Source organism: Piliocolobus tephrosceles, chromosome 16 (genome assembly GCF_002776525.5).
Source record: "Piliocolobus tephrosceles isolate RC106 chromosome 16, ASM277652v3, whole genome shotgun sequence".
NCBI lineage: Eukaryota > Metazoa > Chordata > Mammalia > Primates > Cercopithecidae > Piliocolobus > Piliocolobus tephrosceles.
Genome location: NC_045449.1, coordinates 50,865,112 through 50,889,328, shown reverse-complemented (window position 1 = coordinate 50,889,328; position 24,217 = coordinate 50,865,112). Strand labels below are relative to the sequence as shown.

Genomic DNA, 24,217 nt, shown 5'->3' with positions numbered 1-24,217 from the left:
GTGCTCCTTCCTCAGTCCCCCAAGGTTCTGGGATTCTAGGCGTGAGTCTGTACCCAGCCAGGATGTGATTTTGAATAGACATAAATGAAGTGAGGAAGCTAGCCACACAAAGATCTAGAGAAAAAACATTCTATGCCAAGAGAACAAGTACAAAAATCCTGGGTTGAGAATGGGCATGTCTGGAAAGCCTCAGGAGGGCGGGGGAGGCTGGAGCCTGTTGAGCAGGGAAGATAAGTGGTAGGAGCTGAGGTCAGAGCACTCCAGCCTTGGAGTTCAGGGTAAAAGGTTGGGGTTTGGACCATATCATATATAATTTTTTGTGACTTTTTATTTTTTTCACTTGGAAATATATCCTAGGTAGCTGGGCATGGTGGCTCATGCCTGTAATCCCAGCACTTTGGGAGGCCGAGACAGGCAGATCACTTGAGGTCAGGAGTTCGAGACCAGCCTGACCAACATGGTGAAACCTCGTCTCTACTAAAAAAAATACAAAAATTAGCTGGGCGTGGTTGCAGACACCCGTAATCCCACTACTCAGGAGGCTGAGGCAAGAGAATTGCTTGAACCCGGGAGGTGGAGGTTGCAGTGAGCTGAGATCACGCCACTGTACTCCAGCCTGGGAACAGAGCAAGACTGCCGCAAAAAATATATATATCCTGTGCAGAGTTACAGCTCAGTAAATGTAATCTTCCAACATCATTTTGATGATTGCCTACAATCCCATTGTATGGTTAGTCACATGTTTGTTATTTAAGATGCTTATAATTTGGGCCTGGGCACAGTGTCTCATGCCTGTAGGCTAAGGAAGGAGGATTGCTTGAGCCTAGGAGTTTGAGACCAGCCTGGGCAACATAGTGAGACTCAATAGCTACAAAAAAATAAAAGTGAGCTGCGCTTGGTGGCACATGCCTGTAGTCCCAGCTACTCAGAAGGCAGAGGCTGGAGGATTGGTTGAACCCAGGAATTAGAGGCTGCAATGAGCTATGATTGTGCCATTGCATTGTAGCATATGTGACAGAGTAAGATCCTGTTTCAGAAAAAAAAAGTCCTATTTCTGACAGCATTTCTTTGGTTTTTAGCTTCTTAGCCAATCTATAAAATTCTCGATACACTGTAAAGCACCAAAAAAACATGAGGTGGTATGAAAAGGTCGCTCCTGACACTGGAAGCCCTGGAAGAAGAAGATTAGGGTAATAAGCAATTGGTGAACCCTGCAGCATTTCACCCTCTTGGGCTACTTAAATGACAAGCTCTTTGTCCTGTAATCATAGTGGGATCGTCCTTGCCTAGTATAATTAACGTACTGATTCCTGTATTCACATACCCAGAAACAAGACTTTGTTCTCCCATGTCAGATATCACATTCTTACTACCTGCTTACCTGGATTTCCATAGTCAGCCTTCTGAAAAGGTAACTGGTTGACCAGATCATGTGCAGGTTTATCTGCTCATCTGCCACATCCCAGTGGGGATTCTGTGGAAAGCAAAGGACACATCGCATTCTTGGCACCAACATCGCTCACTGGAACTAGTGACATCAAAGTACCCCAAATGCGGAAGCACCAGGCGTGAAGAAGCGTGCACGTGCTGGGAAAAGTAGCCTTCCCTTTCCTGAAAGACTAGACACTCGTTAGAGGAACCTCAGACATCATCAGGTCAGATCAGTGGCTCTCCAGTGCCTAGGCCTTTCCATAGGATCCCTGACCAGTGTGTATGCACCTTCTGCTTGAAAACCTCCAATGATGGTCAGGCACTGTGGCTCACACCTGTAATCCCAGCACTTTGGGAGGCCAAATTGGTGGATCACTTGAGGTCAGGGGTTTGAGACCTGACCAATATGAAGAAACCCCATCTCTACCAAAAATACAAAAATTAGCTGGGCTTGGTGTCACGCACCTGTAATCCCAGCTACTCGGGAGACTGAAGCACGAGAATCGCTTGAACCCAGGAGGTGGAGGTTGCAGTGAGCTGAGATCACACCACTGCACTCCAGCGTGGGCAACAGAGCGAGACTCTGTCAAAAAAGAAAAAAAACAAAACTTCCAGTGACAAGGAAATCAGTCCTTCCTAAGATAAATCATTTCTTTTCTGGGCAGTTCTACTTAGAATATTCTCCCTACATGATGAACATTTGTCCTCTTAGGACCTGCTCCTCCTGGTCCTGATTTTATCCCTTGGGTTAGGTAGAACAAATCCTGTCTCTCTGCTGCATCTTGGACTTTAAGCTTTTCAAGGTATTTTTTTTTAATTAGTAAGCAATTAGTGGTTGACTTAGATTTGTATTGAAGTACATAGTTTCCGTGGTTTGAAGAATTTATTGAAACATCCAAGCCAATTTGGAAGATATCTTGAATTTCAGTTTTAGTGCTGACCTTCTCCTTCACCAGGTCTTCCTAACAGATTGAAATATTAAATGCTTGGCCAAGTGCAGTGGCTCACGCTTGTAATTCCAGCACTTTGCAGGGCCAAGGTGGGCAGATCACTTGAGGTCAGGAGTTAGAAACAGCCTCGGCAACATTGTGGAACCCCGTCTCTACTAAAAATGCAAATATTAGCCAAAGTGTGGTGGTGCATCTGTAATCCAGCTACTCAGGAGGCTGAGGCATGAGAATCATTTGAACCTGGGAGGCAGAGGCTGCAGTGAACCGAGATTGCACCACTGTACTCCAGCCTGGATGACAGAGTGAGACTGTTTCAAAAAACAAACAAGAAAGAAATATTAAGGGCTTGTGTCGTATCCTTAGATAAGTTAGGTGGTTGTGTTCTGTCCTAAGAAAAGATATGATTCATAAGGAAGATCACATTTTTATTTCACTTGAGCACTTTGATTCACCACGTTCTCCCTTTGGCAGCTAAAGCCGTTGATGGATACGTGAAGCCACAGATCAAGCAAGTGGTCCCTGAGTAAGTGTCCAGGTGGATCTGGCCCTCCGTCTGCCTCTTTCCTCCTATCCCAGACCCTGCCTCCTGCCTCTCATCCTGATCCTGGGCTCAGCTTTCTGCTCCCCCAGGAAACCTGTCTCAGCCCTGGGGAGGGACCTGGGCTTGGTCACGCTGTGCCAGTACCCAAGTGCCCACTCCTGTACCTGGAGCTCCAGGACCAAGTGGGCACTTTGTCCTTCTACACCCTAAGAAAGACAAACATGCCCCTCGGTCACCTCCCCCTCAGCTGCCCTGGCCTCCCTGGCAGCTGAAGCTGTTTTCTTTCTTCTGCAGGTTTGTGAACGCATCTGCAGATGCCGGGAGCGGCAGTGCCACGTACATGGACCAGGCCCCCTCCCCAGCTGTGTGCCCCCAGGCTCACTATAACATGTACCCACAGAAGTAGGTGGTGTTCTTGTTGGGGTCCACAGGGGAGGAACTGGGGGCTTGGCCCCAGGCTGGACCCCTGGAGGGCTGGTGGGCAAAGGAATCTAGAGCTCCTCTAGGTCTGAGAGCAGCCAGCCCTGGCCCGGGCTCTGGCCTTTGGGAGGGAGAGATTTGACCAGAAGTAATTGGTGGTTTAGAGTCGGATTGGGCAAATGTCATCTGTTCCCCTCTCTCAAAATGGAGATTTTTCTTGGTCTAAGGACTGAGTGGAGTTGTACTGTGTCTGGACAGCCGTTGTGAGAGGTAACTGGGGAGGGCATTTCAGTCCGAGTTGCTGTGTAGCCAGCTGTTCGAGTGGTCATTCTTTTCCCATGAAGCACCAGGCTGAGGGCATAGGCTGGCTCAGACTGCTCCCCCGGTGGCCTGTGGGGCTTGGGGTGCTCTCTGACAGCCTTTCCCCCTCCCTTCATCCCTCTTTCCCTCCCAAGCCCTGATTCAGTCCTTGACACCGATGGGGACTTTGATCTGGAGGACACAATGGACGTGGCGCGGCGTGTGGAGGAGCTCCTGGGCCGGCCAATGGACAGTCAGTGGATCCCACACGCACAGTCGTGACCCCGCGACCTCTCCGTCTTCTGCTTCTTCATCCTCACCAGGGGAATCACTCTTGTGGATGTTTTAATTCCATGAATCGCTTCTCTTTGGAAACAATACTCATAATGTGAAGTGTTAATACTAGTTGTGACCTTAGTGTTTCTGTGCATGGTGGCACCAGCAAAGGGAGTGCGAGTATGTGTGTGTGTGCGTGTGCGTGTGTGTGTGTGTGTGTTTGCACGTTATGGTGTTTCTCCATCTCACTGTCCAAGAGTTTAGTTGTAGCAAAGAGGCCACAGACAGAGGCTGTGGTGGTTTTTACTTTGTGCAAAAAGGCAGTGAGTTTCGTGAAGCCTGGAAGTTGGCCATGTGTCTTAAGAGTGGCTGGACTTTGACATGTGGTTGTTTGAGTAAGAGATGGACAAAGGGAGGAGAAAGCACATGTGCTCCAGTGAGTCTTCGTCACTCTGTCTGCCAAGCAATTGATATATAACCGTGATTGTCTGCTTTTCTTCTGAAATGTAGATAACTGCTTTTTGACAAAGAGAGCCTTCCCTCTCCCCCACCCCCCTGTTCTTGGGTAGGAATGGGAAAAGGGGCAACCTGCAAAGATTGTTAGGGCAAGGGAAGTCACAGGCTTTCGGATGGGCGGTGGCTTTTCACATAACACTTAGCTCATCTTAACATTCTCTCTTTGTCCTTTCTCCCCTCCTGCCTGCCCGCACCCTGGAATTGCCACTCAGTTCCTCTGGGTGTGCACACATGTTTGGAGAGATAGAGGAGAAAAGAGGGCCATGTAACTGAGAGCTTACAGTGCCAACGCCCTTTGTGTTCTGGCCAGAGTGGAGCGCACAGCCCTGACTTCTGGGCGCTGAGACTGTTGCCTGGTTACCCAGGAAGGTGCTGTTCCAGCTGCCCAGCCTTTCTCTGAGCCAGTGGATGCACAGTCGAAGGTGTTCTTCAGGCTTATTAATAATGCTTTTTGCAAATGTTGAATCATGTTTCTGTTTCTAAGTTGGATCTTTTTTGTTTTCCCCTTCCCACCCTAATTGCACATCAAAATTCTCTCTTGTGCATTGGGCCCTGGGTCATTCGAACCCAGGTCACCTCATTCCCATTCTCTGTTCACACCTGATGTCTTGAAGAGTAGGTGGCAGCAGTGTGGGCTGAACCTAGGCCAGCTTGCTCAGCGGGTCACCCTGCTGTGGGGTCCTGGCGGGTGTTGGTAATGTGAGGAAATGCAGTCAGCAGGTTTGCTGGGGAGTTTGATGAAAGTATCAAAACAAAACAAAACAAAACAAAACAAAACCCTCGGTATAATTTTGTTCCACGACTTCTTCTGTAGCGTTACACCAGAAGGAAGGAATGGGCTACAGCAGGCAGTGGGGGAAGAGGGGGTGAGCAGGTGTATTAAAATAGCTTACGGGTCAGGCCTAAAAGGTCACCCCTCGGCCCCCTCTCCAAAAGAAGGGCATGAGCACCCCCAGGAGAGGATGGCCCCAAAAACCTTATTTTTATACATGAGAGTAAATAAACAGATATTTTTTTTACAAAAATAACTTCTGAATTTATCAGTGTTTTGCTGTTAAAGAAAAATATTCCTCTATAGTAAATTATTTATTGGAAGATGACTTTTTTAAAGCTGCCATTTGCCTTGGCTTGGTTTCATACACTGATTTATTTTTCTATGCCAGGCAGTAGAGTCTCTCTGCCTTTGAGGAGCAGGCTACCCACATCCCACTCAGTCCCTCCCTACCCCTCAAGATTTGATGAAAATTCCAACCATGAGGATGGACGCACTGGGGAAGGGTGAGGAGGAGAGGCTGCCTATTCAGGGACCTAGGCTCAAAGAGCCCCTCCCTGCCCATCACCCAGAGATGCTTCACCGACACCTGCCTCTGAGACCTCGCTCTCTGTTCCAGCAACCCTGGTGGGGGGGTCAGACTTGATACACTTTCAGGTTGGGAGTGGACCCACCCCAGGGCCTGCTGAGGACAGAGCAGCCAGGCCATCCCGGGCCGCTTCGAGCTCACTTTGCAGCTGGCACTGGATTGGGGAGGAAGAGAGCTGATGAGTGTGGCTTCCCTGAGCGTGGGGTTCCCCTGCTTGTCCAGTTGTGAGCTGAACTCGGTGTTACTGAGGCTGTGCCTAGAGAGTAGAGATTTTTGATGAAAGGTGTGCTCGCTCTCTGCGTTCTATCTTCTCTCTCCTCCCTGTTCCTGCAAATCACAAGAAAAGGTAGTGGTGTGTCTTGACCCCATCAGCCTCACCCACTCCCAGACACACAAGTCCTCAAAGGTTTCAGCTCCGTGTGTGGGATGTGCAGGGTTTTTCTAGGGGGTAGGGAAAGACCAAAATGAATATAACTTAAAATGAAAGTATACTTTTTATAATTTTTCTTTTTAAAACTTTGTGAAATTATTTCAGATACATATTTTAGTGTCAAGGCAGATTAGTTATTTAGCCACCAAAAAAAAGTATTGTGTACAATTTGGGGCAGTCACAAAGTTGTGTATTTTATGTTACAATAAAGGCTTCCTCTGAAGGGATGGTATTGAGTCCTGTTTTTACTTTTTTCTGTCACGTGCCAAGGGAGGGCAGCTTGAACACAGGGATAAGTTTCAAATCATCAGCGTGACCCTGAAAAAGGGAACTGGTTGGGTGGTTGGGAGTTGGCAGCCTCAGAGGGCACGTCATTAGCTCTGATGGCAGATGGGGCCTTTCATACCTTCCTGCTCATGTTTTGATGTTTTGAAAATTAGAATGACGGTCTCATCTTCTTGCCTCCTGACTCCAGAAACCTTGTCCTTTTATCTTTTCTCTCTTTTTTTTTTTTTTTTTGAGATGGCATCTTGCTCTGCCACACAGGCTGGAGTGCAGTGGCATGATCTTGGCTCACTGCAAGCTCCGCCTCCTGGCTTCACACCATTCTCCTGCCTCAGCCTCCCAAGTAGCTGGGACTACAAGCGCCCACCACCACGCCCGGCTAATTTTTTTGTATTTTTTAGTAGAGACGAAGTTTCACCGTGTTAACCAGGATGGTCTCGATCTCCTGACCTTGTGATCCACCCGCCTTGGCCTCCCAAAGTGCTGGGATTACAGATGTGAGCCACTGCTCCTAGCCGAAAACTTGTCCTTGAGATTCAGCACATTTAGAGTATCTGACCCTGAGTTCAGCATTGTGTGTGGGATGAGAAATGGTTCCTTCCCCGCAAAGGCTCACAGTTGGAGAAAGGCAGCTACTACAACTGATTATGCTAGGATATCAGTTCCTGCTGCAGTCAAGGCATCCCAAAGTCATTATGCAAAAGAACATGCAGGAAGGACACTGCGCAACTTGAAGTTTTTTTGTTTTGTTTTGTTTTGTTTTGTTTTAATTGAGTAGCTGGGATTACAGGCGCCACCACTCCTGGCTAATTTTTGTGTTTTCAGCAGAGATGGGGTTTCACCATGTTAACCAGGCTGGTCTCAAACTCACGACCTCAGGTGATCCACCCGCTTTGGCCTCCCAAAATGCTGGGATTACAGGCGTGAGCCACCATGCCCAGCCTGAAGCTGACTCTTAAGGAACAAATAGAGGCCAGGCGTGGTGGCTCAAACCTGTAATCCCAGCACTTTGGGAGGCCGAGACGGGCGGATCACGAGGTCAGGAGATCGAGACCATCCTGGCTAACCTGATGAAACCCCGTCTCTACTAAAAAATACAAAAAGCTAGCCAGGTGAGGTGGTGGGCGCCTGTGGTCCCAGCTAATTGGGAGGCTGAGGCAGGAGAATGGCGTGAACCCGGGAGGCGGAGCTTGAAGTGAGCTGAGATCCGGCCACTGCACTCCAGCCTGGGTGACAAAGCGAGACTCCGTCTCAAAAAAAAAAAAAAAAATACAAAAAACTAGCCGGGCGAGGTGGTGGGCGCCTGTAGTCTCAGCTACTCGGGAGACTGAGGCAGGAGAATGGCATAAACCCGGGACACGGAGCTTGCAGTGAGCCGAGATCCGGCTACTGCACTCCAGCCTGGGCAACAGAGCGAGACTCCGTCTCAAAACAAAAAGAAAAAGAACAAATAGCGCCAGGCACGGTGGCTCACGCCTGTAATCCCAGCATTTCGGGAGGCCGAGACAGGTGGATCACCTGAGGTCATGAGTTCCAGACCAGCCTGGCCAATGTGGTGAAACCCCGTCTCTACTAAAAATACAAAAAAAATTAGCTGGGTATGGTGACACGTGCCTGTAATCCCAGCTACTCGGGATGCTGAGGCAGGAGAATTGCTTGAACCCGGGAGGCAGAGATTGCAGTGAGCCAAGATCACACCATTGCACTCCAGCCTGGGCGACAGAGCAAGACTCTTGTCTCAAAAAAAAAGACCCAGCCGTTCCACTTGTATGTATCTACATAAGAACAATGAGAACATATATTTACAGAAACACTGTGATAAATGTTCATAACAGCATCATGCGTAATAGCCAAAGGGCAGAAACAAACAACCCAAATGCCCATCAACTGATGAATAAACAAAATGTATTATGGTATATCTGTACAATGGAATGTACAGCCATAAAAAGGAGTGAAGTGCTGACACACAGGACTACATGGATGAACCTTGACAACATCATGCTAGATGAAAGAAACCAGGCCGGGCACAGTGGCTCACGCCTGGGATTTCAGCACTTTGGGAGGCTGAGGTGAGGGATCACTGGAGTGCAGCAGTTGAAGACCAGCCTGGACAACACGGTGAAACCCCATCTCTACAAAAAGATACAAAAAGTAGCTGGATGTGGTGGTGCACCCCTGTAGTCCCACCTACTCAGGAGGCTGAGGTGGGAGGATCACTGTAGCTGTGGTCATGCTACTGCACTCCAGCCTGGGTGACAGAGCGAGGAAAAAGAGAAGAAGCCAAGTACAAAAGACCACATATTATATGATGCCATTTATAGGAAACGTCTAGGATAGACAAATCTATGGAGACAGAAAGTAAATTTGAGGTTGCCAGAGGCTGGAAAGGAGTTTGGAGGTAACAGTGAAAGGATACAGGGTTTGGGGTTTGTTGGGGGTTTTGTTTTTTTGTTTTTCTTGAGACAGAGTCTCACTCTGTCTCCCAGGCTGGAGTGCAGTGGCGCCATCTTGGCTCACTACAATCTCCGCCTCCCAGTTTCAAGCGATTCTCCTGCCTCAGCCTCCCAAGCAGCTGGGATTATAGGTGCCCGCTACCACGCCCAACTAAGTTTTGTATTTTTAGTAGAGACAGAGTTTTGCCATTTTGGCCAGGCTGGTCTTGAACTCCTGACCTCAGGTGATTCACCTGCTTTGGCCTCCCAAAGTTCTGGGATTATAGGTGTGAGCCACCACCCCCAGCCCATGTTTGGGGTATTTTATTTTATTTTATTTTATTTTATTTTATTTTATTTAACAAATTGGGCAGTCTCCTGAGGCAGAGTAGGCTCAGAGAGACTCCACAGGGTTTATTTTTGAGGTAATGAAAATGTTATAAAATTGTCTGTGGTGTTGGTTGCACATATCTCTGGATGTATTAGATCTTGAATTGTACACTAACTGGGTGATTTGTATGGTATGTGAATTATATCTAATAAAGCTGTTACTGGGCCAGGCCTAGTGCCTCACATCTGTAATTCCAGCACTTTGGAAGGCTAAGGTAGGAGGACTGCTGAGACTGGGAGTTCCAGACCAGTCTGGGCAACATAGTGAGACCCCCTGTCTCTACAAAAAAAATTTTTTTAATTAGCTGGGTGTGGTGGCACATGCCTGGAGTCCTAGCCAGAGGCTAGGGTGGGAGGATCACTTGATCCCAGGAGTTCAAGGTTGCAATGAGCTGTGACCAGATCACTGAACTCCAGCCTGGACAACAGAGGGAGACCCTGTCTCTAAATAAATAATAAAAGCAAATGCAAGATCTCAGCAAGAAGAAATGTAAAAGTGAGGTGAGTGAGCCAGAGAGTGAGAACACATCTGTTGAAAGAAGCTTAGCTGTGAAGAGGAGAGAGGTATTCAGCAAGTAGTAGCTCTCTTCTCAGAGTTATCCAGGGCAAGTGAGGGGAGGAAGGGAGTGATTTTAGTGTTTTGAGAGCCTAGGTCAAGAACACACTAGCCTGGGCAACATAGGGAGGTCCTGTCTCAACAAAAAATAACATTAGCTGAGTGTAGTGGTGCGTGCCTGTAGTTCCAGCCCCTCAGGAGGCTGAGACAGGAGGATGGCTTGAGCCCAGGAGGTTGAGGTTGCACTGAGCTATCATCACACCATTGCACTCCAGCCTGGGCAACAGAGCAAGACCCTGTCTCAAAAACAAAAAACAGGCTGGGCGCGGTGGCTCACACCTGTAGTCCCAGCACTTTGGGAGGCCAAGGCGGGTGGATCACGAGGTCAGGAGATTGAGACCATCCTGGCTAACACGGTGAAACCCCGTCTCTACTAAAAATACAAAAAAATTAGCCGGGTGTGGTGGTGGGCACCTGTAGTCCCAGCTACTCGGGAGGCTGAGGCAGGAGAATGGCGTGAACCCAAGAGGCGGAGCTTGCAGTGAGCTGACCGAATGTGTACCACTGCACTCCAGCCTCAGTGACAGAGCGAGACCCCATCTCAAAAAAAAAAAAAAAAAGAAGTTTGTAATTTTGCTTGGGGAAAAGGCAATAAGGCTAACACAGATGGTCACCCAATAACCAGGTAAAGTTAAGATAAACTATATGTGACTGGCTGGGTGCAGTGGCTCACGCCTGTAATCCCAGCACTTTGGGAGGCTGAGGCAGGTGGATCACTTGAAGTCAGGAGTTTGAGACCAGCCTGGCCAACATGGTGAAACCCCGTCTCTACTAAAAATACAAAAAATTAGCTGGGTGTGGTGATGCACACCTGTAATCCCAGCTACTCGGGAGGCTGAGGCAGGAGAATTGCTTGAATCTGGGAGGTGGAGGTTGCAGTGAGCTGAGATCGTGCCATTGCACTCCAGCCTGGGCAACGAGCAAAACTCTGCAAAAAAAAAAAAAAAAAGAGTTTGTAATTTTCCTTGGGATAAAGCCAGTAAGCTAACACAGATGGTCACCCAATAACCACATAAAGTTAAGATAAAGTGTATGTGACTGGCTGGGCATGGTGGCTCACACCTGTAATCCCAGCACTTTGGGAGGCCAAGGAGGGTGGATCATATGAGGTCAAGAGTTTCAGACCAGCCTGGCCAACATGGTGAAACCCCGTCTCTACTAAAAATACAAAAATTAGCCGGGCGTGGTGGCACCTCTGCTTCCTGGTTCAAGTGATTCTCCTGCCTCAGCCTCCGAAGTAGCTGGGATTAGAGGCATGTGCCACCACTTCTGGCTAATTTTGTAATTTTGTATTTTAGTAGAGATGGGGTTTCACCATGTTGGTCAGGCTGATGTCAAACTCCTGACCTCAGATGATCCACCCATCTCAGCCTCCCAAAGTGCTGGGATTACAGGCGTGAGCCACCGTGCCCAGCCGCGTTGGGGTTTTAAGAGTTCTCAAGCCGGGCGCGGTGGCTCAAGCCTGTAATCCCAGCACTTTGGGAGGCCGAGACGGGCGGATCACGAGGTCAGGAGATCAAGACCATCCTGGCTAACACGGTGAAACCCCGTCTCTACTAAAAAATACAAAAAACTAGCCAGGCGAGGTGGCGGGCGCCTGTAGTCCCAGCTACCTGGGAGGCTGAGGCAGGAGAATGGCGTGAACCCGGGAGGCAGAGCTTGCAGTGAGCTGAGATCCGGCCACTGCACTCCAGCCTGGGCGACAGAGCGAGACTCTGTCTCAACAAGACTCTGTCTCAAAAAAAGAGTTCTCAAGCTTGAGCCTGCTTGAAGGTAAAGTTTGCCCCTCTCCCAGCTCAAGTGACTTAATGTCGCTCTTTCCCACACACACCTTTCTGTTCCTTCACCTGCACGAGTTTGAGGACCATGCTAGTCTGGCCCTAACTCCCCCAACTGCCAACCTGGGCTACCACCCGACAGGAGTCCCGTAAGGCAACCTGCCCCTTTAAGAGCAACCCCTCCTCCAGCTCCTCCTTCAGGCCTGGCGGCCGGATTTCCCAGTTGGGACCCAGCCCTTTAAAGCCATCGCTCCTTCTTTCTGGCCGGATGTGTGCTGAGACCCAGAGTCACCCAGGGGTCTCCGTCACGTGCCGGGAGTAGGCAGAAGTGGGCTGTGACAGGTGCATGTGGGCATGGACCCCACAGCCTGGGGCTCAGGAGGGACAAGGAGCTGGGACAGGGTGGATCCCGAGAGAAAGCAAAGCCGCTCGGGAGTGGGCAAGAGATGGTGTTACGCAGCTGCTGTGTGCCCGATCAACCCTGTGTCAAACCCTTCCTGTACCTTCCCTTCCTGTGCCTTCTTGTTTTTCTTTTTCTTTCTTTTTTTTTATTTTTTGTTTGTTTTTTAGACAAGGTCTCACTCTGTTGCCCAAGCTGGAGTACAGTGGCGTGATCTCAGCTCACTGCAGCCCTGACCTCCTGGGCTCAAGGGATCCTCCCATCTCAGCCTCCCAGGTAGCTGCAACTACGGGTGTGCCACCATGCTGGGCTAGTTTTTCAGTTTTTTGTAGAGATGGAGTCGCCCTATGTTGCTCAGGTTGGTTGCGAACTCCTGGGCTCAAGTGATTCTCCTGCCTCAGCCTCCCAAAGTGCTGGGATTACAGGTGTGAGCCACCTCGCCCGGCCCATCCCTACCTTCTGAAAGAGGCATTCTTATTCTTATTCCCATTTTGCAGATCAGGAAATGGAGCTCAGTGCAGCCCGCTAAGTTGCTCAGGGCCCTACAGCTAACAAGCGGCAGAGGCAGGATCTGAACTCAGGTCAGTGGGACGCCAAAGCTTTGATAGTCTCTCCTCCACATCACCTGTCCCACAGGGTCTGGCCTTCTTCCAAAACTTCATTTTTTCCTTGGTTTTCCTGTATGCAGTAGAGTGTGGGGGGAGAAATGGGTAATTGCTGCATACCCCCATATCTGGGTTCCTTCCTCCTCCCAGGAGCTGCTTAGAGATGCTGCTGTGGCCACTCCTGCTGCTGCTACTGCTGGTGCTGCTGCCAACATTGGCCTTGCTCATGCAGCAGCGGTCCCAGGATGCCAGGCTGTCCTGGCTTGCTGGCCTCCAGCACCGAGTGGCATGGGGGGCCCTGGTCTGGGCAGCCACCTGGCAGCGATGGAGGCTGGAGCAGAGCACGCTCCACGTGCACCAGAGCCAGCAGCAGGCCCTGAGGTGGTGTCTACAGGGAGCCCAGCGCCCCCACTGTTCCTTCACAGGTGTGTTTCCCAGGGTCTGGGGAGGTGACCCAAAGAGAAAGAAATCCCACAGGACCATCAGATTCCAGAGCCTGAAGGCCCCCATACCTCCTCCACTGCCAACCGAGTGGCCTGACACAGAGACCCAGGACTGGCTCTCTTGTCCAAGATGAATTTCCCATGCTGGGTCCTTACAGCCCCTCTACCCCAGGCCTATTCTCAGTTTCTCCCTTGAGGGTCTCACCAGTCTTGCCTGAAACTCTTGGGAAACTGGCTTCCTGAGGCATTTCTGTTGTCATTGGGGCTATAGACGTAAGCACCTTCCGGAATCATCTCCCTCTGACCAAGGCCAGCCAGACCCAGGAGGAAGAAAGTGGAGAGCAGCCACTGCCCCCGACCTCTAACCAGGACCTGGGGGAGGCCTCTCTGCAGGTAATCTAGGATGGCCAGAGCCCAGTCCCACCAGAGACCTCTGACTTGCAACCAAACCCTCCCATCATGGTGGGCAAAGAACCCTCAAATGGGGGCTCTGGGTCTGGTTCTGACACCAGACCAACACACTCTCTTTCCTTCTCCAGGCCACCGTGCTGGGTCTGGTAGCCCTAAACAAGGCCTACCCAGAAGTGCTGGCTCAGGGAGGCACTGCCCGCGTGACCCTTACATCCCCTTGGCCCCAACCCCTGCCTTGGCCTGGGAATACCCTGGGCCGGGTGGGCACCCGTGGAACCAAGGACCCTAGGGCCCTGCTGCTGGACGCACTGAGGTCCCCAGGGCTGAGGGCACTGGAGGCTGGGACGGCGGTCGAACTCCTGGATGTTTTCTTGGGTCTGGAGGCTGACGGTGAAGAGCTGGCTGGGGCGATAGCTGCCGGGAACCCTGGAGCACCTCTTCCTGAACGGGCAGCTGAGCTGCGGGAGGCCCTAGAGCAGGGGCCCCGGGGAATGGCCCTTCGGCTCTGGCCAAAGCTGCAGGTGGTGGTGACTCTGGATGCAGGAGGCCAGGCCGAGGCTGTGGCTGCCCTCGGGGCCTTGTGGTGCCAAGGACTAGCTTTCTTCTCTCCTGCTTATGCTGCCTCAGGAGGTCAGTGGGACTCAAGGGCAGTGAGGTGGGGGCAAGGGTCAGAGGTCACATGGCTAACAGCCATGCATTGGGCCCTACATAATCATCTCATTTAATCCTCCCCAACAAGCTGCATGCTAGGGACAGCAGCCTCCTTTCACAAGTGAAGAAATTCAGGCTTACCTAGGTTAAGAGTCTTGTAGCTGGGCACAGTGGCTCATGCCTGTAATCCGGCACTTTGGGAGGCCAAGGCGGATGGATCACTTGAGGTCAGGAGTTCCAGACCAGCCTGGCCAACATTGTGAAACCCCATCTCTACTAAAAATACAAAAACTAGTGGGGCATGGTGTTGCATGCCTATAATCCCAGCTACCTGGGAGGCTGAGGTGGGAGAATTGCTTGAACCTGGGAGGCAGAAGTTGTAGTGAGTGAGCTGAGACCGTGCCATTGCACCACTCCAGCCTGCGTGACAGAGCAAGACCCTGTCTCCAAAAAAAAAAAAAAAAAAAAGGCGGCCGGGCACGGTGGCTCAAGCCTGTAATCCCAGCACTTTGGGAGGCCGAGACGGGTGGATCACAAGGTCAGGAGATCGAGACCATCCTGGCTAACACCGTGAAACCCCGTCTCTACTAAAAAATACAAAAAACTAGCCGGGCAAGGTGGCGGGCGCCTGTAGTCCCAGCTACTCGGGAGGCTGAGGCAGGAGAATGGCGTAAACCCGGGAGGCGGAGCTTGCAGTGAGCTGAGATCCGGCCACTGCACTCCAGCCTGGGCGATAGAGCGAGACTCCGTCTCAAAATAAAAAAAAAGGCCGGGGCAGTGGCTCACACATGTAATCCCAGCACTTTGGGAGGCTGAGGCGTGTGGATCATCTGAAGTTAGGAGTTCGAGACCAGCCTGGCCAATATGATGAAACCCTGTCTCTACTAAAAATACAAAAATTAGCCAGGTGTGGTGGCTGGCGCCTGTAATCCCAGCTACTCAGGAGGCTCAGGCAGGAGAACACTTGAACCCAGGAATCACTGAATCACTGAGCTGAGATCGCACCACTGCACTCCAGCCTGGGTGATAGAGCGAGACTCTGTCTCAAAAAAAAAAAGAGAGAGGAAAAAAGAGTCTTGCACAAATTCATGTGACACCAGGATTCACTCCCAGGTCTGCCCCCTCCAGGACCACAGCACTCTGCTTCTTTCCAGTGAGGGCCTAAGAGGCAGCCCGCTGAGCCTAGGAGAGCCAGGAAGGATGCGGTAGAAGGGCAGCAGGAGGATTGGGTGCTCAGAGGATCAGGCCTGGGGTCCAGGAGGGGCTACTGCCTGGCAGAAAGCAATGGCACCAGCAGACACTGAGGAGGCTGCTTTGCTTCCACAGGGGTGCTGGGCCTAAACCTACAGCCAGAGCAGCCCTATGGACTCTACCTACTGCCCCCCGGGGCCCCGTTTATTGAGCTGCTCCCAGTCAAGGAAGGCACCCAGGAGGAAGCTGCCTCCACCCTCCTTTTGGCCGAGGCCCAGCAGGGCAAGGAGTATGAGCTGGTGCTGACGGACCGCGCCAGCCTCACCAGGTGATCAGCTGCACAGTCCCTGCTACCTGGGGCCCTATGGGACCATGCTGGGGGCCCGGGGCATGAACTCAGAAGCCCTTGGGCCCGACCTTACTCCCACTTGCACCCCATCAGGTGCCGCCTGGGTGATGTGGTGCGAGTGGTTGGTGTCTACAATCAGTGCCCAGTCGTCAGGTTCATCTATAGGTAGGTGACCCTGGGGAGCTGAAGGGCCATCCTTGTGTCCTGGGCTCCACTGCCTCTCCCTTCCTCCTCTTCAGGCTGGGCCAGACCCTGAGTGTGCGAGGGGAAGATATTGGCGAGGACCTGTTCTCTGAGGCCCTGGGCCGGGCAGTGGGGCAGTGGCCGGGGGCCAAGCTGCTGGACCACGGCTGTGTGGAGAGCAGCATTCTGGGTGAGCTTCCCCACTGGTTCCTGCCTACCATCCTTGGGCTACCCTTCAACTTCTACCTCCTCTGCCAGGGGACTGCTAGGAAAGAGGTAACACTCAGCCTCCTTTACCACTCCTACAAAAGTCCTTCTCTGCATCTAACTGTCATCCATCCTGCTGCAGTCTCTACCCATTTTCTTTCCTGATCTGTCTCCTATTTAGGATCAAACTCTAGGTTCCTCTCCATTTATCCCACTCTCCACCAGAAAACACTTTTTTCCCTAAAACCTCAGAGTGGGGAAGAACAGATGGGGCAGAGGACACTAGACTTGGCAGTTGCCCATTCACTGAAAGTATGTGTGCACGTGGGGTCTGTTCACAGATTCTTTTGTGGGCTCTGCTCCCCACTACGAGGTGTTTGTGGCGCTGAGGGGGCTGAGGAATCTGTCGGAGGAAAATCGAGACAAGGTAAAGGAGACGAGGACAGGGTCTGACTGTAGAGCCCTTCACTCTGCACACTGCCAGGGTGCCATGGACATCACGGCTGATGGGGAGGAGAGCGGCGGCAGAGGAGAAGCTCCCTGGGGCTCTGGGAGGGAAGGGCTGAGTCCCACAGACACACACCTGTCCACGTAAAACTTCTAAACACATGTAGTCTGGACACAGCCACGCACGCCTCGTGTGCACACTCATGGTCACACACCAGCTCACTCAGGCTGTTCTGTTCCCAGCTGGACCACTGCCTTCAGGAAGCCTCTCCCCGCTACAAGTCCCTGCGGTTCTGGGGCAGCGTGGGCCCTGCCAGAGTCCACCTGGTGGGGCAGGGGGCCTTCCGAGCACTCCGGGCAGCCCTCGCTGCCTGCCCCTCCTCCCCGTTCCCCCCTGCAATGCCCCGGGTCCTTCGGTACAGGCACCTGGCCCAGTGCCTGCAGGAGAGGGTGGTGTCCTGAGTCAAGGCCTGCCCCACCACCCAGCTCCCCCCAGAGGCCACCTTGCTCCTCCCTCTGGGACCTCTCTGGATGGGGAGTCCTTGGCCAGGGTCTCTGACTCTGTGTCACCTGACATTTGCCCACGAGAGCTGCTGGGCCTTAGGGAGGCCTTGGCCTAGCTGACCAGTTCTAAGGTATGGGCCTCTGGGGTTAGTAGACACCAGCATTGCCTGCCCGTGTCCCTGTGTCCAGGCATGGAGGACACTGCTAGACAGTTACCATGCACACCGATGGTTTCCTGTATCACAGCCCAAGGGGATTCTCTGGCAGCCATAGCTGTGTGCTCAGTCAGTGCACTAGGCAAGCTGGAAGTGTCGGGGGGTTAACGTCTCCAGGAGCAACCCTGAGTCAATAAGGAGCAGGACCTCAGCTTCATTGTCCTTGAGCAGGACAATTCTGAAGTGTATTCTACATAAACTCTCAGAGGATGCCCAGCAGGACGGAGTCCCAGTTGCCCACAGCAGTAACCCACTCATTCATGTACTTCCTGCAGGAGCTCCTCCCTTCCCTCTCTTCCCCACTCCCCACTTGGGCTTCCTGGGATGGCTCCCAAATAAACCTCTTGCACCCAGATTCTTGCCTTAGAGTCTGCTTTGGGGAAACGGGGGAGTGGACCCCAGCCCAGCCATTCCCTCACTGAGCTCCAGGACTTTCCCCCAACATTCTGGTCTGGGCCTGGCGAGGCTGCATGTGCACACAGGAGGCTTTGGGGACTCCTAGCACATCCCAGGCCAGCACCCACAAAGCACTTCTGCGGTGGGGAAGGGAGAGCTACTTTTCACATCATAAGGCGTCATCCCAGGAAGCAACCCCAGAGACCATCTGGGCTCACTGTTCCATACCAATGAGGAAACGCAGCCTCCACAAGGTTGTAGAGGCTAAAATGAAAGAAAAAAAGAAACTGGGCTAGGTTTTGGCTTCCTTCCCTCCCACTGCCTGGCTGAGTTTTTAAGGTTTTCCATCTTGGAGGCCGGTGGGAGGGGCAGACCAAGACCCTGCAGCTCCTCCTAAGTAGAGGCAGCAGCAGTTCCAGATGCCTCTGAATGACTGCTCCATTCCATGTCCCACATCCAGTGCCTTGCTGCATACCCACCCGGCCCCCACCTCAGCCTGTCACTCCATCCTATTCAAATCTTCCCATGCAGCTGGGCACAGTGGCATGGGCCTGTAGTCCCAGCTACTCAAGAGGCTGAGGTGGAAGGATGGCTCATGCTCAGGAGTTCAAGACCAGCCTGGGCAACACAGCGAGACCATCTCGAAAAAAAAAAAAAATCCTCCCATGGTAGCCCCCGTCACCCACAGGATTAAGACCAATCAGCTTGGCCTATTAGACCCTTTGACCTTGGCCCTCACCTACATGTCCAGATGCCTCTCTCCCCTTGCTGGAAAGAAGGCCTGGACTAAGGACCACACCTCACCTCCCATCCAAGGGTTGTTAAGCACTGTCAACTACAGGATTTTGCTCAAGTGGTCCCTTCTATGTAATGCCCTCCATCCCGCTGCCCCGATGTAAACTAGCTTTCATGCAAGGCCTTTGAGGACCCCCTACCAGGCCCACCCCAGGCAGAGTGACTGGCTCAACTTTGCTCACATGGGCAGAAGTCCTCCCTTCACCGAACTATTGTTATGCCTGAACTGCCTCCCACCTGGAATGATGAGCTCCTTGGAAACTGGGCCAGGTCCTGTGCACAGTTGCCCCCATGCCCAGTGCCTGGTGTAGCACACAGTAGGAGCTCAATAAAGAGGTTGTAGGCCAGGCACCATGGCTCACACCTGTAATCCCAGCACTTTGGGAGGCCGAGGCAGTCAGATCACCTGAGGTCAGCAGTTCGAGACTAGCCTGGCCAACATGATGAAACCCTGTTTCTACTAAAAATACAAAAAAAATAGCTGGACATGGTGGCGCACAGCTGTAATCCCAGCTACTTGGGAGGCTGAGGCAGGAGAATCGCTTGAACCCAGAAGGTGGAGGTTGCAGTGAGCCAATGTGCCTCTGCACACTAACTTGGGCAACAAGAGTAAAACTCTGTCTTCAAAAAAAAAAAAAAAGAGGTTGTGAATAAGAGAAGCTTGGACCTGGAGATGACACGTGTTCTTCACTGCATGGTGGCTCACTCTGTGGTGACTGTAGAGTGGGACTACATCCCTCCCCTCCAGGTAGCCTGAGCCAGGGAGAAAGCTGGGGAGGTAGAAGCTTTCTATCAGCTTCTGGTAGAAACCGAGTTTGGTCAGGCACAGTAGCTCACAGCTGTCATCCCAGCACTTTGGGAGGCCGAAGGAGGAGGATGGCTTGAGCCAGGGATTTGAGACCTGCCTGAGAGACCCAGTCTCTACAAACAAATCTAAATATTAGCCAGGGATGGTGGCACGCATCTGTGGTCCCAGCTGCTTGTGTGGCTGTGGTGAGAGCACTGCTTGAGCCCTGGCATTCGGTGCTACAGTGAGCGACGGTTGTCCCACTGCACTCCAGCCTGGGCAACAGAGTTAAACCTTGTCAAGAAAGAAAATAAAGAAAGAGAGAAGGCCAGGCATGGTGGCTCACGCCTATAGTCCCAGCACTTTGGGTGGCTGAGGCAGGCGGATCACCTGAGGTCAGGAGTTCAAGACCAGCCTGACCAACATGGAGAAACCCCGTCTCTACTAAAAATACAAAATTAGCTGGGCAGCATGCCTGTAATCCCAGCAACTCAGGAGGCTGAGGCAGGAGAATCGCTTGAACCCTGGAGGTGGAGGTTGCAGTGAGTCGAGATTGCGCCACTGCACTCCAGCCTGGCAACAAGAGTGAAACTCTGTCTCAAAAAAAAAAAAAGAAAGAAAGAAAGAGGGAGAGAGGGAGAGAGAGAAAGAAAGAAATGCAAGAAGGAAGGAAGGAAGGAAGAAAGGAAGTAAAGAAGGAAGGAAGGAAAAAAAAAAAAAGAGGACGGGTCTGGTGGCGCACACCTGTAATCCCAACACTTTGGGAGACCGAAGTGGGTGGATCACTTGAGACCACCCTGGCCAACGTGGTGAAACCCCATCTGTATTAAAAATACAAAAATTAGTTGGTTGTGGTGGTGTGCACCTGTAATTCTAGCTATTCAGGAGGCTGAGGCAGGAGAATCACTTGAACCCAAGGCAGAGATTGCAGTGAGCCAAGATGATCATACCACTGCACTCCAGCCTGAGCGACGAGACCAAAATTTAGTCACACACACACACACACACACACACACACACACATAGAGAGAGAGAAAGAGAAAAGAAAGAAAGAGAAATTGGGCTTGGTTTTAGCTTCTTACCTCCTACTGCCTAGGCTGGGTTTTCAAGGTTTTCCATATCAGAGGCTAGTGGAAGGGGCAGAAGGGGAGAAGAAAGCTAGGGGGAAGGGGGCAGCTAAGGAACCTTTCCATGAAGGAAGAAGGTCCTGGAGCCTAACAGTCCCCAGGGGCTGTGACAAGAAGCAGGGGAGAGAGAGGACTGCTGCTGGCTGCTCCACCCCCTACACACATAATGTGGGGTCTTGCGCATCTGCCTCTCTCCTGCCCCTAATTAGTAGCTGCCTCCCTCCATATTGTCCCAGGCCAGCGCCTCTTTTGTGCTCCCAGATTCCTGGGTGCAAGGTGGCCTCATTAGTGCCCGGAGACCGCCCCATCTCCAGGGAGCAGGCAGACAGACAAGGGGGTGATCAGGGGCACAGTGATCCAACCCTGGCCTCTGAACGACGCAGCGGCCATTCCTTGGGCCCAGCCTGGAGACGGCCCCCCTGCAGGAGGCTAATCTTAGACTTGCCTTTGTCTGGCCTGGGTGTGGACGCAAGTGCCTGTCAATTCCCTGCCACCTCAGAGCACTATAAACCCCAGACCCCTTGGAGAGGGTCACAATCGACAGCCTCAAGGTTCCTGGCTTTTTGAACCACCACAGACATCTCCTTTCCCGGCTACTCCACCTTGAGCGCCAGACACCATGAACCTTCCTTCCACAAAGGTAAAGACCAAGGGACGGAGGGGTGATTCACCATCCCAGAGAAGCAAAACTAGCGCTTGCTCAGAGGGCTGGAAGAAAGGCCAAAGGTGTCTCCACTCTTGGTCTTTTCCTGGGTGTGCTCTGAAGCAGGAGCACCTGCCTTGGCTCACACTGGGTTGGGTGCTGTTTTGCTAAGAGCCTGTGTTTGCTGAGCTCTTACTATGTGTCAGGTGCTCCGTTTGCTCTTTTTATTGTCAGCTCTTTTCATCCTCCCAGCAGCCCTGCAGAGTAGGAATTATTTCTAGTATACCCAGTTTACAGGTAAGGGTCTGTGCCCTCTGAAAGGGCAGGAAACTGGTTCAAAGCCACGGAGTTCAGTTACTCCAGAAAGGGGGCAGGCAGATAAGACAGCATTCTGGAGTCTTGCTAGTTCCTGATTTCCACGTGTTTCCCTGTTGTGGAGAGGAGGTGGTGGACACTCAGTAGGGCCCGGTTTTTCCTAAGTTTACAACTTCTTCTGCAGACAGACACGCCTGTTTTTAGGTGGAGTGGTAAGTGCCCTGGTGGGGGCACAGTGGCCTAAGTCTCCAGAGGACAAGGGGATTCACTCTGCCCAGGGGGTCTCAAAAGGCCTCCTGGAAGAGATGCTCTGCTGGATCTTGAAGGAGGAGCAGGTAAAGTAGCCCGATACCAGGAAGGGCGCAAATCTAGGAGACCTAAGTGACAGCCAGAGAGAAGTGCAGGCCCGGAGGGGGCGCGGAGCCAGCGGGGTAGGTCCTGGGCGTGGGAGCTGGTGGCGGGCGACGTGGGAAAACCCCTAGCGCCCTGTCTCCGTTTCCCTAGGTCTGCTGGGCCGCCGTGACGCTACTGCTGCTGCTGCTGCTGCTGCCGCCCGCGCTGCTGTCGCCCGGGGCGGCTGCACAGCCCCTGCCCGACTGCTGTCGTCAAAAGACGTGCTCTTGCCGCCTCTACGAGCTGCTGCATGGCGCGGGCAATCACGCGGCCGGCATCCTCACGCTGGGCAAGCGGCGGTCCGGGCCCCCTGGCCTCCAGGGTCGGCTGCAGCGCCTCCTGCAGGCCAGCGGCAACCACGCCGCGGGCATCCTGACCATGGGCCGCCGCGCAGGCGCAGAGCCAGCGCCGCGCCCCTGCCTCGGGCGCCACTGTCCCGCTGCGGCCGCCACATCCGTCGCGCCCGGGGGACAGTCGGGGATCTGAGTCTTTCTTCGGGCCCTGTCCTGGCCCAGGCCTCTGCCCTCTGCCCACCCAGCGTCAGCCCCCAGAAAAACCGCAATAAAGACGAGTCTCCGTTAGTGTCACTGGCCTCTGTTCCTGTGCGGTCGCGTCCTGCCCTTATGGGGCGGCAGAGCATCTTGCGGAGGGCGGGAGGGCCTGGAAGCCCGGCTCTGGGGCACCAGCCTTGGCTTTTGCGTGGCTGAATCGAAAACACTCTTGGTTGGGGAGCTCCCAGTGCAAGGCCCTTGGGTACAGAGATAACTGCACAGGTGCATGCTTGGATCGGGGCATGCGGGACTCCCACGATGCTCTGCTAGGCATTCTGTAGCGGGGACTTCACCCAGAGACGCGGAAGGGGAAGGAGAGCGAGAAAGGTTGCAACCGGTCGGTCGCAGCCCTCACGCCTGTAATACCAGCATTTTGGGATGCCAAAGCAGGAGGATCGCTTGAAGCAAGGAATTCGAGACGAGCCTAGGCAACATAGTGAGTGAGACATCTCTCCAAAAAGTTTTTTTAATTAGCGGGGTATGGTGGGCGAGAGGATCGCTTGAGCCCAGGAGTTTGAGTTTGAGCCATGATTGGGCCACTGCGCTCCAGCCTGGGCAACAGAACGAGACATTGTCCAAAAAAAAAAAAGAAAGAAAGAAAAGAAAACGAAAAGCAGAGAGGAAAGGAAGGCAAGCTGCATAGAGGAGCAGAATCCAGCTAGGAAGGGGTGGGAGTCAATCCTGCTGAAAATGCAGGGAATATGAACTTCAACAATGAGTCATCCAGAATGGTTGCATCATGGGGTGTAGGGTGTGGGGAGTGGAGAGGCTCAGGAAGCGACACAGTTACAGTCAGTGCAGCCCAGCTCCAAAGGCTCTCACAAATCATCAGGCTTTGCACTTTATCTCGTAGGTAACAGAGGCATAGGACATTCTTAAGCAGGAGCAGGACAAGATCTTACTGCAACTCCAGTCAAAGACACCTGTTACTGGTGTTTGCAAAATCCATATATTGAAGTCCTTACCCATGGCACTTCAGAATGTGGCTGTATTTGGAAATAAGGTCCTTCCAGATGCAATTAGCTAAGATGAGGTCATATTAGAGTGGGGTAGGACCTCTAATCCACTGTGACTGGTGTCCCTATAAAAAAGGGAATTTGAACACAGAAACGCACACAGGGAGAACCTATGTGAACATGAAGGTAGAGATTGGCTCCTACAAGCCAAGAAACACCAAAGATTGCCAGCACCCGCCCCCACTTCCCCCAGAAGATAGAGGAGAGGCATGCAACAGATTCTCCCTCACAGCCTTCAGAAGGAACCAACGCTACCTTCACCTGACCTTGCTTGGACTTTTAGCATCCAGAACTGTGAGACAATAGGTTTCTGTTGTTTGAGCCACCCACTTTGTGATACTTTGTTATGGCATTCCTAGGAAACTAATAAAACATCCAAAAGTAGAGACACAGGCTGAGCTCTGTGGTTCATGCCTGTAATCCCAGCACTTTGGGAGGCTGAGGCGGGCGGATCACTTGAGGTCAGGAGTTCAAGACCAGCCTGGCCAACATGGCAAAACCCCATCTCTACTAAAAATACAAAAATTAGCCGAGCATTGAAATGCATGCCTGTGATCCCAGCTACTAGGGAGGCTGAAGCAGGAGAATTGCTTGAACCCAGGAGGCAGAGGTTACAGTGAGCTGAGATCATGCCACTGCACTCCAGCTTGGGCAACAGAGCAAGACTCCATCTCAAAAACAGCAAGAACAACAATAACAACAACAAAAGTAGAACACAGAAAAATGCAGCCCTTCTTAGCAATCTAACATCCCAGATAATACCTAGCTCAGAGGGTGGGGAGAATTTCGCCTGCCCCCCTTGCCCATTAGGGTTCCCACGTTCACTGGCTTCAGCTGTTTTGTCGTGGGAAGCAGCCACCCT

At 52.2% G+C, this 24,217-nt stretch overlaps 3 protein-coding genes across 6 annotated transcripts in view; all 3 read left to right on the top strand.

Moving 5' to 3' along the window:
- STAT5B (signal transducer and activator of transcription 5B) overlaps positions 1-6,453 on the top strand; it is a 79,424-nt gene extending 72,971 nt beyond the window's left edge. For all 3 annotated transcript variants that reach the window (XM_023204089.2, XM_023204088.2, XM_023204090.2), the window contains 3 exons: positions 2,853-2,904; positions 3,217-3,324; positions 3,798-6,453. In XM_023204089.2, coding sequence (XP_023059857.1) covers positions 2,853-2,904; positions 3,217-3,324; positions 3,798-3,924 — 287 coding nt within the window. In that variant the 3' untranslated portion in view covers positions 3,925-6,453. The remainder of the gene's footprint in view (positions 1-2,852; positions 2,905-3,216; positions 3,325-3,797) is intronic.
- A 5,386-nt stretch (positions 6,454-11,839) lies between these two features.
- Positions 11,840-17,687, top strand: GHDC (GH3 domain containing). 2 transcript variants are annotated; one of them, XM_023204091.2, is made up of 10 exons: positions 11,840-12,068; positions 12,624-12,707; positions 12,882-13,156; positions 13,446-13,567; positions 13,714-14,215; positions 15,563-15,755; positions 15,870-15,941; positions 16,016-16,149; positions 16,508-16,593; positions 16,857-17,687. In XM_023204091.2, exons 3-10 carry the CDS (start codon positions 12,895-12,897, stop codon positions 17,073-17,075), a joined length of 1,590 nt encoding a protein of 529 aa, XP_023059859.1. In that variant the 5' UTR covers positions 11,840-12,068; positions 12,624-12,707; positions 12,882-12,894; the 3' UTR covers positions 17,076-17,687. The 2 variants fall into 2 exon arrangements, with proteins under 2 accessions (XP_023059859.1, XP_023059861.1); XM_023204093.1 differs by lacking the exon at positions 11,840-12,068 and adding an exon at positions 12,344-12,402.
- Positions 17,688-20,969: 3,282 nt separating this feature from the next.
- On the top strand, positions 20,970-22,368 carry HCRT (hypocretin neuropeptide precursor). The gene is made up of 2 exons (XM_023204094.1): positions 20,970-21,077; positions 21,900-22,368. The coding sequence occupies exons 1-2, from the start codon at positions 21,057-21,059 to the stop codon at positions 22,272-22,274; spliced, it is 396 nt and encodes a 131-aa protein (XP_023059862.1). The 5' UTR covers positions 20,970-21,056; the 3' UTR covers positions 22,275-22,368.
- Positions 22,369-24,217: the final 1,849 nt, after the last annotated feature.

What these genes read in the sequence shown, in the direction of transcription:
- GHDC (XM_023204091.2), top strand. Translation starts at nt 12,895, where the DNA reads ATGCTGCTGTGGCCACTCCTGCTGCTGCTACTGCTGGTGCTGCTGCCA. An exon ending in TGGGGGAGGCCTCTCTGCAG is followed by an intron (nt 13,568 to 13,713) that starts GTAATCTAGGAT and finishes TTCCTTCTCCAG; the next exon opens with GCCACCGTGCTGGGTCTGGT. An exon ending in GTCGTCAGGTTCATCTATAG is followed by an intron (nt 15,942 to 16,015) that starts GTAGGTGACCCT and finishes CCTCCTCTTCAG; the next exon opens with GCTGGGCCAGACCCTGAGTG.
- HCRT (XM_023204094.1), top strand. Translation starts at nt 21,057, where the DNA reads ATGAACCTTCCTTCCACAAAG. An exon ending in TGAACCTTCCTTCCACAAAG is followed by an intron (nt 21,078 to 21,899) that starts GTAAAGACCAAG and finishes CCGTTTCCCTAG; the next exon opens with GTCTGCTGGGCCGCCGTGAC.